This window comes from Stegostoma tigrinum, chromosome 28, assembly GCF_030684315.1.
Source record: "Stegostoma tigrinum isolate sSteTig4 chromosome 28, sSteTig4.hap1, whole genome shotgun sequence".
Classification (NCBI taxonomy): Eukaryota; Metazoa; Chordata; class Chondrichthyes; order Orectolobiformes; family Stegostomatidae; genus Stegostoma; species Stegostoma tigrinum.
The window spans coordinates 28,215,157-28,234,945 of record NC_081381.1 but is presented as its reverse complement, the minus strand read 5'-3'; the positions used below and the strand labels follow the sequence as shown (position 1 = coordinate 28,234,945).

The following is a 19,789-nucleotide window of genomic DNA, read 5'->3' as shown; positions in this document are numbered from 1 at the left end:
GCCCTGTCTCCAGTATCCCATGTTATTGTTAATTGCTATCAAATGGCGGTCGAGTAAATCTCAAACTATATAGAATTATACTTGTTTGATTTTCGATTTTACTCAGCATTAACAATTTGGAATGCTGCCATTAGAAACTCATACCGATCTCGTTAATAACGCAAGTTTGTGCTTTTTAAGTAAATGTATGGGAAAACATGAGATTCAAGCACTGTTTCACTGAAAGATTGGAGACGTGTTGGAATGTGCCTGGTCAATTTCATGTGTCACCTGCATCAGTAGGAGAACACAATTTATACTTTAATGCAAAGGCAAAATACTGCGGATGCTGGAAATCCGAAATAAAAAGCAAAACCAGAACTGACTGCTTGATCTACTGAATATTTTCTAATTATTCGTACTGCTTTATTATTCATTTTGGACAATTTTGTGTTGAAACACACGATATTTCCATTTTAATAAATGCTTGTTTTCAACTTTTTCTCACTGATTCTAATCAGTTAGCGGACATGTTTTCAATAATGGAAAACTGTATAAGCTGTTGTATTCTCCTGGACACAAAAATTTCAGCATGGGTGTCCAATGGCTGAAAGGTATTTTTTTAATATATATCAGGCAATCTAGTGCAAATAACTCTGCTGGGCAAAAGTCATGACTTCCAATTTGTGTTAAAACAGGTAGGTAATGGTGCCCTTCTGTAACTTGTGCTTTTTAAGGCTATGTACAGAGCATCCTCCTTTCTCTCGGATGGTTTAGAAACAAATTGGATGAAGGTGGAGTAGAGCTTGAAACTACAGATGGCTGGAAATCTACCTACTGATGTTTCGGATCTCATGTAAGTTTCAGCATTTATCCAATCAAGGAACCTAGCACTCATGACACCAATTGTGTTTTTTAGTGATTTAGCATATCATAAAGTTAAGGAATCAAAAGTTTTATTGATTGTTCCACAATTTGATGGCTAAGTTTCCTTGAATGCTCCAAACATGATTTAAGCACCGAAATCTATGAATTTCCGAAAAGACTTTCCTGATGATCTGTCCAGGAAAGTGCAACGGAAACCACACGAAAATGTATAGAAGAGCGTTTGTATTTTTTTTAGGTTTCCTTGGGCCTTCGGTTGAAGCGATCGGCAGAACGCATGAGGGCTACGTCCTAGGCCTGCAATTTATTCCTTGCGAAAAATAAATATTAACAGACTTCAACAATAAATGTCCACCCCGCCTGGCAATTGTTATTTCGCAGCTACGTTCCATTGGATTTGAAGCTGTTTTCTTGTAGCCAAAGCTACTAATCTGGTTAATAAACTCTTAAATAAAACTTTCTCCTCTGTTGGACATGCTTCTAGATGATTATGTTTGTTGGATCGTTTTTGGGAGCCATTCAGGTGGCGGTCCTTTGGTATAGATTGAAAGCCGCCAGGATGCGATTGTTAGACTTGGTCAATAATTGCAGAACATTTAACGACAGTGTAAAGGGGACATTAAAGTATTGTTGCAGTTCTGGAATCCACGTTATAGCAGGGATGTCATTGCACTGGAGAGGATGCTGAGGAGATTTATCCGGATATTGCCTGGTTTGGACAGTTTTAGTTACGAAGAGAGATTGGAAGTCTGAGGTTGTTTTCCTCCGAACAGAGGCGGTGGGGAGAGGGTTGAGTATGAGCATAATTGAGGTGTATAATATTATGAGGGCCATAGACAGGCAAGAAAATAATTTTTTGTTGGAGGAACCAATGACCAGGGAGCATAGATCTACGGTAAGGGGCATGAGGTACGATAGGAGATATGAGATATTTTCTCACCGAGGGGAATTACTGCCTCTAATGCGATAGAGGCAGAAGCTCTCATAACGTTTAAGAAGCATTTGGGTATACATTTGCCATGTTAAGGTATGTAAAGCTATAAGCTAAGTGCTAGAAAATGGGGTTAGAGCAGTTTGTTGATTATTTTTGACCAGCGCAGATTCTATAGGCCGAAAGGCCTTTTTCTGTGCTGTAGACCTCTATGACCCTAGGGCGGAAAGGTGGCTCACTGCTTAGTATTATTGTCTTGCAGCGCCAGGGCTCGATCCCTCCATGGGTGACTGTATGTGCAGTTTGCACGTTCACCAGGTGTTCTGGTTTCCTCCCACAGCCCAAAGATGGGTAGTTAGGTGGAATGGCTAAATTTCCCCGTGCCAGAGATGCACACACTAGCGTGCATTAGAGCTTACTCTGATCGGGAGGTGGGCTATCCTTCGGAGGGACGGTGGACTGAATGGTCTCTTTGCGCATTGTAGGGATTCCACGACGCTACGACAATAGGAATTAGCCTCCCATTACATCACTTCCCCAATTCTCCTTTCAGTCGAATTGAATGGCTCCTGTGATAACATCGCCCACAATTTAAAATTGCGCCATGAAAATGAATGCTTGCCTTAGCGTGGAAAGAGTTGCGTCTGCTTTTGTGTGGGTTCTGGGATCGGGGTTGATAATCATACTAACTTGTCGCCGGTAAATTGTAAACTTTAGCGCCGCCATGAAAATCGTCTATCTGTCACGGTTGACGTTCACTTTTCCCCTTGTAATGATCTGACCTAAGTCCGCAAAGATTGAACGTTTTTTTCTCTCCACGGGTTCTGACAGAATGCTGGATCTGTCAGGATCAGGGATCGAATTCCAACATGTGATAATGGGAACTGTAGATGCTGGAGAATCCAAGATAATAAAATGTGAGGCTGGATGAACACAGCAGGTCCAGCAGCATCACAGCTTTTAGACGTTTCGGGCCTAGACCCTTCATCAGAGAGGGGGATGGGGTGAGGGTTCTGGAATAAATAGGGAGAGAAGGGGAGGCCGACCAAAGATGGAGAGAAAAGAAGATAGGTGGAGAGGAGAGTATAGGTGGGGTGGGGTGGGGAGGGGATAGGTCAGTCCAGAGAAGATGGACAGGTCAAGGAGGTGGGATGAGGTTAGTAGTTAGGAGATGGAGGTGCGGCTTGGGGTGGGAGGAAGGGATGGGTGAGAGGGAGAACAGGTTAGGGAGACAGAGACAGGTTGGACTGGTTTTGGGATGCAGCGGGTGGAGGGGAAGAGCTGGGCTGGTTGTGTGGTGCAGTGGGGGGAGGGGACGAACTGGGCTGGTTATGGGATGTGGTGGGGGAAGGGGAGATTTTGAAGCTGGTGAAGTCCACATTGATACCATTGGGCTGCAGGGTTCCCAAGCGGAATATGAGTTGCTGTTCCTGCAACCTTCGGGTGGCATCATTGTGGCACTGCAGGAGGCCCATGATGGACATGTCATCTAAAGAATGGGAGGGGGAGTGGAAATGGTTTGCGACTGGGAGGTGCAGTTGTTTGCTGCGAACCGAGCGGAGGTGTTCTGCAAAGCGGTCCCCAAGCCTCCGCTTGGTTTCCCCAATGTAGAGGAAGTCACACCGGGGCTGCTGCTGGACCTGCTGTGTTCATCCAGCCTCACATTTTATTATCGAATTCCAACATGACTTGTTACAAGCATTCCAATAACAGATGCTTGAAAGCAGCTGTAGCCCAATACTCAGTTGGATATACCCACCCCAACACCATCAAACACACAGACCGGTAGTGATTAATTGTCTGTTAGTCATTTAACAATTTGTGACTTCTTAGAGAGCAGTTGATGTCAGAGACTCTTCCTGTACATCAGATTACCTACAGTGTGGAAACAGGCCCTTTGGCCCAACATGTCCACACTGCCCCTTGAAGCATCCCACCTAGACCCATCACCCTATAACCCACACACCCCTGAACACTATGGCCAATTTAGAATGGCCAATCCACCTATCTGCACATCTTTGGACTGTGGGAGGAAACTGGAGCACCCAGAGAAAGCCCACGCAGACATGGGGAGAACGTGCAGACTCCACACAGACAGTCGCCCAAGGCTGGAATCGAACCTGGGTCCCTGGCGCTGTGAAGCTGTAGTGCTAACCACTAAGCCACTGTGCCGCCCCAGGTGAGCACACATCTTGAATGTATTGTTACTATCTTTTTGACCACAGCATGTATAAATGCCACATACATTCTAACTGTGGTTTCACCTGTGGAAAGGTTAGGAACCTTAGCACAATCTGCTGCTGCTCTGTAACCTTTGGCAGATACCAAATCTTGGATGAGTCAGTGTATGATCTAATAAGCAGCCTTCCGACATATGTCAAGTTAAAGTTTTTGCTTGATTGCTGGAATATCAGCCTGACAGAGGGCCCAATAACATTCTATATTCTAATATTCTCAATCAAAAGTTATGTGCCAGGTTTGCTCACCATCAGTTGCTTAATCCAGATTGTTGAGCTTTAACAAACCTGGGAGATATGGTGTAGGAAGGAGGAGATTCCTGAAGTATCAGGATCGATTCTGAGGAAATTAGGACCTGTACAACCTGTACAGATTATACCCCGGCAGGACCAAGATCAATATCCTTGCTAGGTCCTTTGCTAATCTGATGGGGAAAGTTTAAACTGTTGGGGTGGAAACTCGAATGGAGAGATGGTGGCTTGGTAGTAATGTCACTGAGGTAGTAATCCAGACTCACAGGCTAATTTTCTGGGGACATGGGTTTAAATTCTGTAACAATAGCCAGTGGAATTTAAATTAAATGAATAAACCTGGAATTGAAGGCAAGTCTCAGTAATGGTGACTATAACATAATAGCTGATTGTCAGAGATATCATCTGGATCACAAATATCCTTTAGGGAAGGAAATCTGCAGTGCTGACCTTGTCTAGTCTACATGAGTCTCCAGACTCAGAATAATGTGGTTGACTTTTACCTAACCTCTGAAATGAACAAGCCACTCAGTTCCAGGATGATTGAGGATTGGCAACAAATACTAACTTGCCACCGATGCCCACATCTCATGAAACAATAAAGAACACAAGAGGAAAATAAAGATACAAATATTAAAATATAATGTAGAAGGCAGAGGAAACCAAGGCTGCAGCAAATTATGCCACGGTACAAAAAATTAAAAGGTTATAAAGACAATAAGTAAGTTCATTATCTGAAGGTAGAGAACATTCACAATTAGATGAATTAACAGTGCAAATAGATGTGAATTATGATGATGGAGAAATTGCTGCAGGGTGGCCAAGACTTGGAACTGAATATTTAGTAAGGACAGGCACAAACAAAAAGGAGGTTGGTGACATTATAAGTAAATGATGAAATCAGTGCAGCAGTGAGAATGGCTAGAAAATCTAGATGTAGATTCAGTCTACATGGTGTTAAGATGCAACAAGGGGCAGAACTCGCTACTGGCTGCTATCTATTGGCCTCCAAATAGTGGTGGTAAATAGGAGACAGTGTTAAACAGGAAATTGGAGAAGCGTGTAACAAATTGCTACAGTAATCATGGGTGTCTTTGGCTGAAATATAGACAGAACAAACTGCATTAATAAAAATACAGGGTGAATTCCTGGAGTGGATATGATGATTTTTTTTAAAAGACTAGTATGTTGAAGAATCAACTAGGGAACAGGCTAGCCCAGATTGGCAATGGGAAGAGTTAATTAATAATCTTATTATGTGGGGTCCCTCAGGGAAGCATGATCATAATATGATGGAAAGTGATACAGCTATGCAACCCCACAACTAAAGGGTCAGATCTAAGCCCTGCAATCCTGCCACATCCAGTTGTGAGTAGTGTTGATCACTTAAACAACTCGTTAGAGGAGGAAGGATTGCAAATATCTCCATCTTAATGATTGAAGAACCCAATGCGTAAATGCAAAAGATAAGCCTGAAGCATTTGCGGCAATCTTCAGCCAGAAGTGTTGTGTGGACAATCTATGTTGGCCTCCTCCAATGGTCCCCATCATTACAGATACCAGTCTTCAGCTAATTCGATTCACTCCATGTGATATGAAAAAAAAGTTGGAGGCACTGCAAAGGCATTGGCCCTGACAACCTTCTGGAATAGTACAGAAGACCAGCGCTGCAGAACTTACTGCTCCCATGCCAAGCTTTGTACAGCTATAACACTGGCCCAAGTATGTCCTGTACACAAAAAGCAGGACAAATCCAACTCAGCTAATTATCAGCCCATCAGTGTCTGCTCGATCATCAGTAAACTGATGGAAGGTGTCATCAACTTGTTGTGAAGCAGCACCTGCTCAGCAATAACCGGCTCACTGATGCCCAGTTTGGGTTCTGCTCAGCTTCTGACCTCATTACAGCCTTTGGTCAAGCATCGACAAAATAGTTAAGGATTATGAGCAGTTTAGAATTTATCAAAGGACGATCAAGAGAATGATTTAGAGGGAAAATGGAGTATGAAAGCAAAGGAGCAAAGAACACTAAAGTAATTGTAAAGGTTTTATAAGTACGTGAAATAAATGATGACAAGTGTAGATCCTTTGTGATTCAAAATGGGGGAGTTGGTAATGAAGAACAAGGAAGTAGGAGAATAATTAAACAATGAACTTACTTCTGTCTTCATGGAAGAAGACACAAATAACCTTCCAGAAATGCAGGAAGAGTCTAATGAGCAGGAGGACTTGAAGGAAAGTAGAATTAAAGTGTGAGGGAAATTGATGGGACTGAAAGCCAATAATATCCACAGAGCTTGATATCTACATTCCAGGATACAAGGAAAAGGCTCTGGTAATATTGAGTGTTTGATTATCGTAGAGTTTTACAGAACAAAAGGTGCCCTTTGGTCAATCACCCATGATGGCACCAGTTATCAAGCACCTACCTGCTGAAGTCCTACTTACCAGTACTTGGCCCACAGACTTGTACATTATGGTGATTCAAGTAATTGCCTAAATACATTTTAAATGCTGTGATAGTTACTGCTTCTACCACCCTTTCAGTCAGTGACCTCCGGTTCCTGCCACTTTCTGGGTGAAAACATTCTCCTCTCTCCGTGTCTGTACACAATCCCCAATTCCATGCACTTTAATTTAATATGCGAATCTCTTGTGTGAGACCTTATTGAAAGCCTTATGAAAGTCCAAGTAAACCAGGTGTAATAACTCCCTCTCACCAACTCCTCAAGTACAGGTACAGGGATATCTTGCTGCACTTGTAAAGGGCATTGGTGCAACCACACCTGTAGTATTGTGTGCAGCTTTGGTCTCCTCATCAGAGAAGAATGCTCTGGCAGTGGAGGGAGTGTTTTGAAGATTAAACAGACTGATTTCTGGGATGGCAGGATTGACAAATGAAGAGAGATTGGATTGGTTAGGACTATATTCACAGGTGTTTATGAAGAATGAGGTGGATTCTCATAGAAATCTTTAGAATTCTAACAGGAGTAGGCACTGTTATGATGTTTCCAATGACCAAAGAAAACTAGAGGATCACAGTCTAAGAATATGGAGTAGGTCGTTTAGGACTGAGATGAGAAGAATTTTATTCATCCAGAGTGATGAGTGTGCAGACTTGTCTGCCACACAGGGTAGTTGAGGCTAAAAAGTAGCATATTTTCAAGTGGGCTACATATAGCTATTATGGCTAAAGGGATCAAAGGGTGTGGGAAGAGAGTAGGAAGTGGATACTGAGTTGTATGATTGGCTTAGATCATATTTAATGGTGGACCAGGCTCAAAGGGCTGGATGGTCGACTCCTATTCCTATTCTCTCTCTGTTTCCATGTTTCCCTTAAATCTCTACTTGCTGATTATTGATCTGCTAAGGGAAAAGGTTTATTTCTATCTACCCTATGTATACCCTTAATAAATGTATGTATTTCAGTTAGTTCTCCCTCAGCCTTCTCTGCCAAAGGAAAGCAACCTCAACTATCTGGTCTCTCCTCAAAGCTGATATGCTCCAGCCCCAGTAGCACTATGGTGGATCTCCTCTGAACTTTCTGTAGAGCAAACAAATCCTATCTTGTAGCAACCAGAACTGCACGCAGTACTCAAGTTTAGGCATTTAAACAGCCTTATCAACTTCCCTGCTTTTGTATTCAATGCCTCAACTAATAAAGGCATGTATCCCATTTGCCTTCTTAATCACCTTCTTCACTTGACCTGTTGTCTTCAAGGATCTGTGGTCATGCACACAAAGGTCCCATTGACTCTCTATACTTTGTAGGCCTTACCATTCATCATGTACTTCCTTGTCCTGTTAATCCTCCCAAATTGTATCATCTCACACTTATAATAGCTAAATTCCATCATCCATTGTTCTGTCCATCTGACCAGCCCATCTGTGTCATTCTGTAACCTATAGCTTCCTTCCTTGCTATTACTCACACTACCAATTTTCATGTAATCTGTGAATTTATTGATTGAATCTCCTACATTTGTATCTATATTATTAATGTGCATTACAAACAGCAAGAGACCCAGCACTAAACCCTGCCATGGCATACACAATCCCAGTAAAAAAAAGACGTTGACTTTTACCCCCTGTCTCCTGCCATCAAGTCACTTTTGAATCCAATTTACCAAATTGCCCAGGATCCCATAAGTTTTTACCTTCTTGATCAGTCTTCCATGTGAGATCTTATCAAAAGCCTTATTGCAATCAATTTAGTCTACATCCATTGCACTATGCTTATCCATGCATCAAGTCACATCATGAGAAATTCAATCAAACCCATGAGACATGATCCCTGGACAAAACTATACTATCTTGATTAATCATTACCTCTTCAACTGGTAGTTCTTTCTGTCAGAATTTTATGCAATAGTTTCCCAACCTCTGATATTCGACTCACTGGCCTATAGCTCCCTATAGGGTTTAGCACAAGGCATTACGGTCTTAGCATATTAACTGTACTCCAGTCTTCTGGCACCTTTCATGTGTCCAAAGAAGACTTGAAGAAATTGTAGATTCTTTTGATTTCTCAGTAGAGTAAAGGGTAGAAATGTAACCACACTATTTAATAAGAGGAGGGAGAAGCCAGACCTATTAAAGTAATGTCAGTAATAGGGAACATTCTAGAGCTTATTATAAAGGATTTGATAATAGGACACTTAGAAAATATTAATAGGATTAGCCAAGAAAAGGATATCATGTTTGACAAACCTACTTGAGCTATTTGAGGCCACAATTATTTAAATAGGTAAAGGAGAATCAGTTGATGTGATGTATTTTGATTTTGATAAAGTCCCACATCAGAGTGTAATAATGTTAATGGGGTGGTGTTCCCATATAGATACTTGGAAATAGATCACTGTTCCTTTAGTAACATTGGTTCAAAATCCTGAAAATCTCACCCTCATGGCATTGTGCATCTACCTACAGCCCATGAATTGCAGCGGTTCAAGAAGGCAGTTCACAATAACCTTATCAACTAGGAAAGGGCAATAATTTCTGGTGCAGCCAGTTATACCCACATTCACAAGTGAATAAAAAAATTAGATGAATGTGCAAAATTAAATCACAGAAGTTGATAATTGGGCAGCAGACTGGAAACAAAGTAGTAGTAACAAAGTTTTTGCAGAGTGGAAGGTGGTGACTAGTGGGTTTCTGCAGGGGTAAGTGTTTGGGCCCCAGCTATTCTCATCATATATCAATGATTTGGATGAGAGAATCAGCTGTTATACTTTCAAGTTTGCTTGGCAACACAGAATAAGATAGGATTGTGGGTGGTGAGAAGGATTTAAAAGGCTTCAAGGTAATTTAAACAAGTTGAGTGAGTGGGTGAATACATGGTAGGTGAAATAGAATGTAGATAAGTATCAAATAACCCAGCTTGGTAGGAAAAGTAGAATTACAGTATTATTTAAAATGTGTCAAATTGGAAAATGTTGATATAGAAAGGGACCTGAGTGTCTTTGTATATCAGTCACTGAAAGCAAGGATGCAAGTGCAGTTAACAGTTAGGAAGCCAAATGGCATGTTGGTCCTCATTGCAAGAGGATTTGAGTAAAACAGTAACGTTGTCTTACTGCATCTGTACAGTGCTTTGGTGAGACCACACCTCGTGTATTCTGTACAGTTTTGACCTCCTTACTCAAGAAAGGATACATTTCCCATAGGGTGAGTGGAGTGAAGGTCACCAGACTAACTCATGGAATAGCAGGATTGTAGTATGAGGCAAGACTGGATAAGTCTGCATTAATTGGAGTTCACAAAAATGAGAGGAGATTTAATTGATATGTATGTAATTCTGACAGGCTGGAGAGGCTTGATGCAAGGATGATAGTTCTCCTGGCTGGATGGTCGAGCACAAAGGCCTCAGGCTATGGGGTAGGCCATTAATGAGAGACATCTCTTCACTCAGAGCAGTGAACCTGTGGAATGCTCCATCACATAAAGCTGTAGAAACATTGTCACTGAATATATTTAAGAAAGGAACATGTATATTTCTAGACATAATGGTGTCAAGGAGTGTGGGGAGAGCACTTGAGAATAGCATTGTGATTGAGCATCAGCCATGATCAAATTGAATGGTACAGCAGGCTTGATGGGAGGTTTGGCCTACTACTGCTCCTATTTTCGATGTTTCCAAGTTACTAACCAGTTTGTTCACAAGGTTGGGTTATTTTCACATTAAAAGGCAGGTTGAATTGGTGAGAAATGAGTGTTCATTTTGACATAACAAAGTGTGTAGCTGGATGAACACAGCAGGCCAAGCAGCATCTCAGGAGCACAAAAGTTGATGTTTCGGGCCTAGACCCTTCATCAAAGAGGGGGATGGGGAGAGGATTCTGAAATAAATAGTGAGAGAGGGGGAGGCGGACCGAAGATGGATAGAGGAGAAGATGGGTGGAGAGGAGAGTATGGGTGGGGAGGTGGGGAGGTGGGGAGGGGATAGGTCATGTCCGAGGAGGACGGACAGGTCAAGGAAGCGGGATGAGGTTGGTATGTGGGAAATGGAGGTGCGGCTTGAGGTGGGAGGAGGGGATAGGTGAGAGGAAGAACAGGTCAGGGAGGCGTGGACAAACTGGGCCAGTTTAGTGATGCAGTGGGGATAGGGGACGAGCTGGGCTGGTTTTGGAATGCAGTGGGGGAGGGGGAGATTTTGAAGCTTGTGAAGTGCACATTGATACCATTGGGCTGCAGAGTTCCCAAGCGGAATATGAGTTGCTGTTCCTGCGGCCTCGGGTGGCATCATTGTGGCACTGCAGGAGGTCCATGATGGACATGTCATCTAAGGAATGGGAGGGGGAGTTAAAATGGTTCGCGACTGGGAGATACAGTTGTTTATTGCGAACCGAGCGGAGGTGATCTGCAAAGTGGTCCCCAAGCCTCAGCTTGGTTTCCCCAATGTAAAGGAAGCCACACCGGGTACAGTGGATACAGTATACTACATTGGCAGATGTGCATGTGAACATCTGCTTGATGTGGAAAGTCATCTTGGGGCCTGGGATGGGGGTGAGGGAGGAGGTGTGGGGGCAAGTGTAGCACTTCCTGCGGTTGCAGGGGAAGGTGCCGGTGTGGTGGGGTTGAAGGGGAGTGTGGAGCAGACAAGGGAGCCATGGAGAGAGTGGTCTCTCTGGAAGGCAGACAAGAGTGGTGATGGAAAAATGTCTTCGGTGGTGGGGTCGGATTGTAGATGGCGGAAGTGTCGGAGGATGATGCGTTGTATCCGGAGTTTGTTTGGGGTGGTATGTGAGGACGAGGGGGATTCTTAGGGTAGTTATTGCGGGGGCGGGGTGTGAGGGATGTGTTGCGGGAAATGCGGGAGACATGGTCAAGGGCGTTCTCAACCACTGTGGGGGGGGGGGGAGCGATGGGAGTTCTTCATATTGACATACATGCCTTTCCATTAAATATCTGCCTTAATGGTGTCCACTCTTACATATACAATTCTGTGTAGTGGATGGCTTTTATGGTTATTAGTTTGGCTGAGTTGGTAACACCTCTGAGTCATCCTGTTTCCTGGCTTAGGCCCTGCTCACCAGTTCGCGTGAAGAAAGCCCTCCTATTGTGCTAAGGCTGAACGTTGGGCCTTCCCCTGGGAGTTTCAATTAATTTCAGAAGAGCACCAAAATTTCAAACATCAGGCATTGCAGGCGCTATTTCTTTGGTATTTTGAATGGCTATCAGGAACATTTGAAGCTGGAGTGAGATAGGGACAATATTGTGTTTGAGGATCTGACTGGACTCAAAATTCTAGATCAATGCTATCAGCCCTTGTACGTACTTTTACGTTTTCATAGCGTGGATTTTTTTTCGAGCGGATGGGGCCGAGATCATACATTACATTAACGACAATGCTCCAAGTTACCAAACATACCTTTGTTGGAACCCAATTTAGTTGATACCCGTTTTCTTTCCCTACTAATCCTAACCCTAACCATTTATGTGTGAAAGGAAAAAAATAATTATTTGGTGACTGCGAAAAGTTATTTTCCACCTTTAATGTAGCATTTCTAATAATGCAGTAAAGTAAGAGTCTAAGTGACAATGGGGAGCCGACTAACGAGGTCTCGTGGCAGACTGGTAGGCCCTACCTCCGGCTCATCAGCTCGCTCTCCAGTCCCAGCACGGGAAGGTGTATAAAAATGCGGTGGATTGTCGAGTCTGTAGATGTTCCCGATATGCCTGTGCCGAATAGAACGAGGGAGTTTCCTGGTCAACTACAACAGCTTGGTAGCTGCTGCGCGCTTGCCTCCCTACATGAAAAAATTACTCGCTGTCTTGCTATGAGCCAACACTACCTTTTTCTGTTGGACTCCCACAGTGTGGGAACGTGCTGCATACTTCGCTTTTTGTTAATGTCCGATGTAGATACGGTTGCCAAACACATTTCGAGATTTGGGGTACGTAAGGAGCATTCTGCTTCTAATGTTGCCAAAAGAGGCTGTTTACGGTCTCCGGCACCCCGGTCCTTGGGGATGAACGATTCAGTTCTCGTCTCATTATTACCGTTTACAAAAGAACGCCATTGAAGCAATGTTGGATTAAAGGATCATTCATATCTCATGCTGCAATTTCGTTTTATTTGACTCTAGTAATGAGGAATGTTAAAACAACAAAAATCTCACTACTCTGGAATGAGTACATTATCATTTCTAACGTGAACGTTGATGCGAACGATAGGTTGTCTAATTCTGCGATTTACAATGCTTTGTGATTCTATTACATACCCGCTCAGCAATGGATGACATGGAGGCGTACCATTGCTCTTTAACGCACCACCTTCGTCAAACAAGGGAGCTATTCAGTGTCTTTAATATACCACTAAATAAAGCGATACTAAAAGGGGATAAATATATTACTTATTTTACAGTTCTGAGGCTATTGTGAAACAAATTTCATCAGCGGTAGAAGAGTACAAAATAATATATTTCCAGTAGTATTTCAAACAAAGAACCTATTTAACATTCCCAGATAAATTGTACAGTCATTCGCATCCCAGCAAATATATGAATACGGAGCAGAAACAAAAGTTTATAAATAAATATGTTTCTCTTAAATTAATATAAATACCCTTTCATCCAGTAATCATAAAATTGATAGCGTTTACATCATCCTATTAAGTACGGTTATCAGTAAATGAACTTGTAAACATTCTACAGCGAGCCACTAGAATTCAACACGGACTTTGTGGAACACGAGTCGAAACAGCTTAAGCTGAAGCAAACTTTGAAACGTGGATAGAGCCATAATTAGGTTGTCCTTGCTGTCCGGCATTGTCAGCGAAGCTCTGGGGAAAAGAAAGGAGAAAATGACTTTGATTTGTGTATGGAGACAGTCGGAACTGATTTGTGTATAGACAGCTTTTCAGAAGTAATCAAGGGATCGTTTTAACATTCAAAGTCGAAACACAGTTACGGGATAATTTGATTCCATTACACAAACTAGAAATCTTTATTGAAACGTCCTTTTTAAAATCAATTCGGTTTAATAAGTTTCATAATTTAGAGTCTTTGACAACAACTAAATTCAGTCGACAAACGTTATGCTCCGCATTTTTTTAATATATCAGTTAAGTTGTAAATAAATATGGTGGAAGATAATCCATTGATTGCTGACTTCCCTGACTTGCTGATCATTGGAAATCTAGATATAACCTAAGTGAGAACAAAACAGCAACAGTATTTCTACGTTATTCCTGCCGAGGTACCGCTCTGTTCAACTCTATTGATAAACTGCCCAGCTAATTTTAATTTGCATGTGATGAACATGTCCAAGTCTTTTTGGTAAGCCTGCAATGATGTCGACCCAGGTAGTGTTTTATAGCTGCAATTTATATTCTTCAGTGAACATTGTGAATGAAAATGAAGTTTCCAAAAATCGCTGTGGCAGACATCAGTCGGTGTTACTGTCTAGCTAGAAATCTCTTACCTCCGCTTAAATGGTTAGCATCCCAAGTCACTCATTGCACCAATTCTATCCAATTTCACTCCAAAGCATCCTCCTGTTGACCCCTTCTTGCTTCTAGTCTTTAATCTCAAGGGACTGTTGGCAATGTCACTGAGGAGTTGTATAAGGGAACCGTCAGGAACCCTGTATTGACTTCCGAGGTCCTGCAAGTTCTGGTTCCAGCTACGCTGGCCATTTTGCAGGTCGAGTGAGATGCCAACTGGAGATGTCTCGTCTGCTCTGTCCTCTAAATCTTCTTGTAACAGATAGTGCTCAACCTGTCTTTCCAACAGCTTGGACAAAGTCTGCAAATGAAAGGCGCGGGAGAGGGTTAAATTTATAATCCTTCGAAGTATTTCTTTGAGCAACAGAAGTATAATTTAGGAATATTTTATGTTGAGATGGAATGCAGAATTGAAATGACACATGTTGATTATAACGTTTTCATCGATTCTTTGTAAATTAATGATTTCTGGGAGCATTACATTTAGGAATTATCACAAACAATAATATATTCAAATTCGGTTGAAAATCACCATGAAATGGGTATTGTTAACAGTTGAAGATCAAGTTGAGTCTTATTTGCTCATTGCGTGGTTGGTCTTTGAGTATGTCTTACATAAACACATACACGCATGATGTATCGCGGCATGGTGCTTAAAGATGACCGTCTACGAAAACTTTAGCTTCAAACAGACCTTAATCTCACTTAGCGATGACCAAAAAAAAGCGAACTCTTGCAAAAGAACAGGTGATTTTGGTGCATTCAATGCACCAGTGTAGGAATCTGGTTCTGTTAACAATCTGTAGGGAAAGGGATTCTAGATCCTGCTGAAGCTAACGACTGATTCACAAGGAGGTTGAAGTAGTTCAACTCGTGCAGCGTATGGTATTCACTAATATGCTGAGGATGGATAATGATTGTAGGTAAAATTCTGGTCGTGGTTTGTTTTCACTGAAAACGATTGATCAGCATCTCTGACCTGATAGGATTTTGAATAATCAGTGGCATCGAGAGATCCACGGTTATATTATGAACGTTTTTAATTCAGTTATTTTGAAGCAGACCACCGAACACATGATAAGTGTGTTCTCCTACACGTAAGGTTATACAAGCAGTTTTGCGTTGAATATTGACAACACCGAATAAGTAATTGGCAACTTTCTTACACTGGTTTGCGTGTTACGTTGCTTTCGTGTTTTTGTCAGCTCTTGAGCTGATCAGTGCCAATCTGTGTACAATGCAAACTACGTCAACTACTAAACTGACCGATTACTATGCGGTGTTATTATTACTACACCATACCAGTGTACCACTGTTGAAGATATCTCTTATGGCAAATTTTAAAGACATTGTATGGAAACACGCAGACCTGGTTAGTAGATTGCCAATGAACAATTGGTACACTGTCCATTTAATTTAGCACAAGGTTGAACGCTAAGGAAAGCGATTATTACAGCCTGTAGTGAAGCAGGAGTGTTTCTTCTTACCTGGAGACCGTTTTGTGGTCTGGGTCTGGCTTGAACTTGGATAAGAAAGAGTACCAGGAGTGCCCAGTAGTAAACTGTGTTTGTGCTCATCTCTGTACTGTCTGATGGATTTCCCGTGTTTTCTCCTTCGCTCGATCTTTGGAATTGTCTTCTCTGTCGGCTTCGGAGACTTTTATCCTTTTCATGCTGACGTCATATCGCCAAGGGTTGTCATTCATAATAATGTCAAGTATCTTTCGTCACTCCATTAAGATAAGGAACAGAGGCAGGATGGAGAGAAATTCCCTTATACATTTTCTTTATTGGAAAGCTTAACAGTCAAATATGGTCCTGTTTTATTTATGGTAAAATCATACTCGGAAATTGCAGGGAAATGTAACAATTTCAAGATTGTCATTTTTATGTAAATCTGGAAGAAAGCTGAATGGTATTTAAATGATTCTATCCATAACGCAGCGGGCACACTTGCCTACGGTTCAGGAAGTCATTTATTCTGATGACAAAATCTAGCTGACTCTTCAGTGCATTATTGAGGAACCACGGCATTGTTGGGAATGCCGTCTTTTGGAAGGGACTTCAACCCAGTCTCTGAAGGCACATGTAAAAGATCCCATAGCAATTTTTAAGAGAAGAAAGGGATAGTTATTCCCAATGTCCCTGAAAATCAACATAACAAAAGCGCATTGTACGATCAATATCAATTTGTTGTTTCCCAAACTTGAAAAGTACAGATTGGTTGCTGCCACCCCTTCTTTACAGCAGTACCTCGACTTCAAAAATGCATAATTAGCTGTAAAGCCTTGGGGATGTCTTGAGCAAAATGTTATAACTTCTTTTCAGTTCATTTGAATATTCAATACCTTTAAACGTTTTAATGCAGTTATACATATGCAGCACCTTCAGGGAACTATTTGTGACTGGCCTGGACGGTACCTTTCTATGTGGCCATTGTTGCACCGTTTATGGAGAGGTTTGGTCCTCCTAAGGCTGTTCAAAGGTGCTGTAGTAATGCCAGTCCATCGTTTCTTTAAAAAAATATAGATCAGTAGACTCAATTACAACAAAACGTTCCCATAGATTGATTTCTGCAATGTCCCTAGAGTTAATAAGATTGAAACAATGTCATCCATTGAAATGTTCGGTTGGTATGTGGAGTTGTTCGGATGGCAGGTTAGTGATAATGAGTAGAATGATCTGGTTTCCTGAAAACTTTAGGTTGTGGCCTATTGCCTTTAAATTAAGTAGAATTGTGAGACGGGACAGAGACAGACAGGTCAACAGATAGAATTAGATTGACATTGAGATAGAGAGGAAAAGAGAAGAGAGGAAAATAGACAGTCGAGAGAAAAATAACTGAATTCGCAACAATATGAAGGCATTAAGATTAAAAATAAAATGGAATCTGGAAATTAGTAATAAGGAGTCTGTCCAAAGTTTTCCAAATAACCTCAGAGACTGGTTCATGATATTTGTTGGAAAATGTTTGACGGAAGTCTATAACGTGAAAGACATGTAGATTTCACAAGCTTCAAAATCTCCCTTCCGCCTACCGCATCCCAAAACGAGCACAGCTCGTCTCCGCCTCCCTAACCTGTTCTTCCTCTTATCTGTGCCCTTCTCCAACCTCGAGGCACACTGCCATTTCGTTCCTACTAACCTCATCCCGCCCCCTTGGGCTAAGATCGAGCGTTCTTACATGCTGGAGCTCGGCCTCAGTGACGGTGATGTCTGGGATTGCTTTTGGCGGTCTCAGTGTGGAGGCAAAACCTGGGAAAAACCTTGACCTGTCCGTCCTCTCCGGACTGACCTACCCCCTCTTTACCTCCCCACCCTCACTCACTTCTATTGGCTTCATCCCCGCCTCTTTAACCTGTCTGCCTCCTCTCCACTTATCTTCTCCTGTGTACATCTTCGATCCGCCTCCCCCTCTGTCCCTATTTATTTCAGAACCCTGTCGCTCTTTCCCCTTTCTGATGAAGGGCCTAGGCCCGAAATGTCAGCTTTTGTACTCCTAAGATGCTGCTTGGCCCGCTGTGTTCAACCAGCTGTACACTTTGTTTTCTCGGATTCTCCAGCATCTGCAGTTCCTATTATCTCTGATACAGATTTAGAGGGCATTTGAGCAAAACCCTGTTCACTTAGAGGATGGCGAGAATCTAGAATGCACTGCGTGAAAGGATTGTAGTGGAAAGAACAGTACGTAGATACGCCCATGAAATGTAATAACATTCAAGGCTATGAATCAAATGCTGGAACGTGGGATTAGCTTAGATAGATTGGTGCAGGTTCGTTGGGCCAATGGGCCGGAGGACCTCTTCTGCACTGTATGATTCTGTAATTTATAATCCGTTTAAAAATAGATTAGTACCTAGGAAATGTGGCATGCCTCATTGTTTGAACAACAACTATTTGGAATGGTTCTTAAATAAATCAAATATCTTTCCTCAACTCTTACTTAAATATACAAAAAGAAATGCGTCACTGTAATGTTGGAAACCTTAAACTGTCAGTTGTGACTTTGAACAGTTCAGTGGTACTGCATAGTCCAACCCATTTTGCTGAGGTCAGCAATGGCAAATAAGTATAAAAAAAACTTGTACAAGTACATTCACATTAATTTGCGGATTCTATAATTTACCATTTGTAAAATCAGTGCACGGAGTAATAAATATTGCCTCACTTTGTTGAAAGAACTGTTGCAATCTTGATGCCATTTTTGAATTAGAGATAAACGTCCAACCACGTAACTGTGCTGTTGCTGGGACTTCCACCTACCTGATATTGTCTGATAATGTCTCTGCCCTCAGATTATCTACTGCTGAATTCTCCCATTTCCGGTCAGCTTTGAGGAGGTAAAGAGTCTGCAAGGAGATTTGGACATAAATGAATGGGGGGCGGGGGCGGGGAGTGTCAATTGCATGATGCAGTATAATGTGGGTTAATGTAAATTTATCAATTTTTGTAGGAGAAATTGAAAAGTAGTATGATATTTAAATATAGAGAGACTACAAGACTTGGTCCCACAGAGGAATCTAGGTTTCCTGGTACATGAATCACTGTGTTAATATGCAGGTGCGGTAAAAGATTATCACAATGAATGAAATGTTGTTTATTGCAAGTGGAAAGGAATTTAAGAATTGGGAATATTTTTCTGTGTGAGGCATTGCTGAGATTACGTTTAGCGTACTGAGTACAGTTTTGATCTTGATATTTGAAAAGAATAAATGTTTTAGAAGAGGTTCAGAGAAGGTTGAATTGACTTATGGATAAGGGATGAAAAATTTGGGCTTTTATCCCTTGAAGTTTAGAAGAATGCGAGGTGATCTTATTGAAACTTATAAGACCTTGAAGGGAATTAATAGAATGCACACCAGGAAGATGCTTTCTCTTTTAGGAGGAGGTTAAAACTAGGGTATCTACTTTAAGAAAATGAGGCCATCTTTTTAAGGGATGAGGAGAAATCTTTTCTCTTGGCTGATCATTGAAACGGGGAGTTCTCTTCCCTAGAGGTTAAAGGAGGCTAGGTCTTTAAATGTGTTCACAATTAAGTTTGTAAAATTTTTGAAAGTGGAAGGTTTAGCGAGTTTTGAGAAGATTTGTAGCTCAGGTTGAGGTTCTGGATGTGAGTTTGCTCACTGAGCTGGAAGGTTTGTTTTCAGACGTTTCATCACCATTCTAGGTAACATCATCAGTGAGCCTCCGACGAAGCACTGGTGTTATGTCCCGCTTTCTATTTATCTGGTTAGGTTTCCTTGGGTTGGTGATGTCATTTCCTGCATTGGTGATGTCATTTCCTGTTCTTTTTCTCAGTGGATGGTAGATTGGCTCCAAATCAATGTGTTTGTTGATGGAGTTCCATTTGGAATGCCATGCTTCTAGGTCCAAATCAATGTGTTTGTTGATGGAGTTCCAGTTGGAATGCCATGCTTCGAGGTCCAAATCAATGTGTTTGTTGATGGAGTTCCGGTTGGAAGCATGGCATTCCAACCAGAACTCCATCAACAAACACATTGATTTGGAGCCAATCTACCATCCCCTGAGAAAAAGAACAGGAAATGACATCACCAACGCA

General features: G+C 41.8%; 1 protein-coding gene across 1 annotated transcript; it reads right to left on the bottom strand.

The window, feature by feature from the left end:
- Positions 1-12,840: 12,840 nt before the first annotated feature.
- Positions 12,841-15,883, bottom strand: LOC125466719 (C-type natriuretic peptide prohormone-like). Its single transcript, XM_059655640.1, has 3 exons — positions 15,718-15,883; positions 14,209-14,531; positions 12,841-13,567 (listed from the first exon to the last, which is right to left on the bottom strand). Exons 1-2 carry the CDS (start codon positions 15,805-15,807, stop codon positions 14,223-14,225), a joined length of 399 nt encoding a protein of 132 aa, XP_059511623.1. The 5' UTR covers positions 15,808-15,883; the 3' UTR covers positions 12,841-13,567; positions 14,209-14,222.
- Positions 15,884-19,789: the final 3,906 nt, after the last annotated feature.

Bases quoted from the DNA above. Each gene is read 5' to 3' on its own strand.
- LOC125466719 (XM_059655640.1), bottom strand. From the start codon at position 15,807: ATGAGCACAAACACAGTTTACTACTGGGCACTCCTGGTACTCTTTCTT. The intron at 14,532-15,717 runs GTAAGAAGAAAC...TTTCATTTGCAG, and splicing joins GACCACAAAACGGTCTCCAG to ACTTTGTCCAAGCTGTTGGA.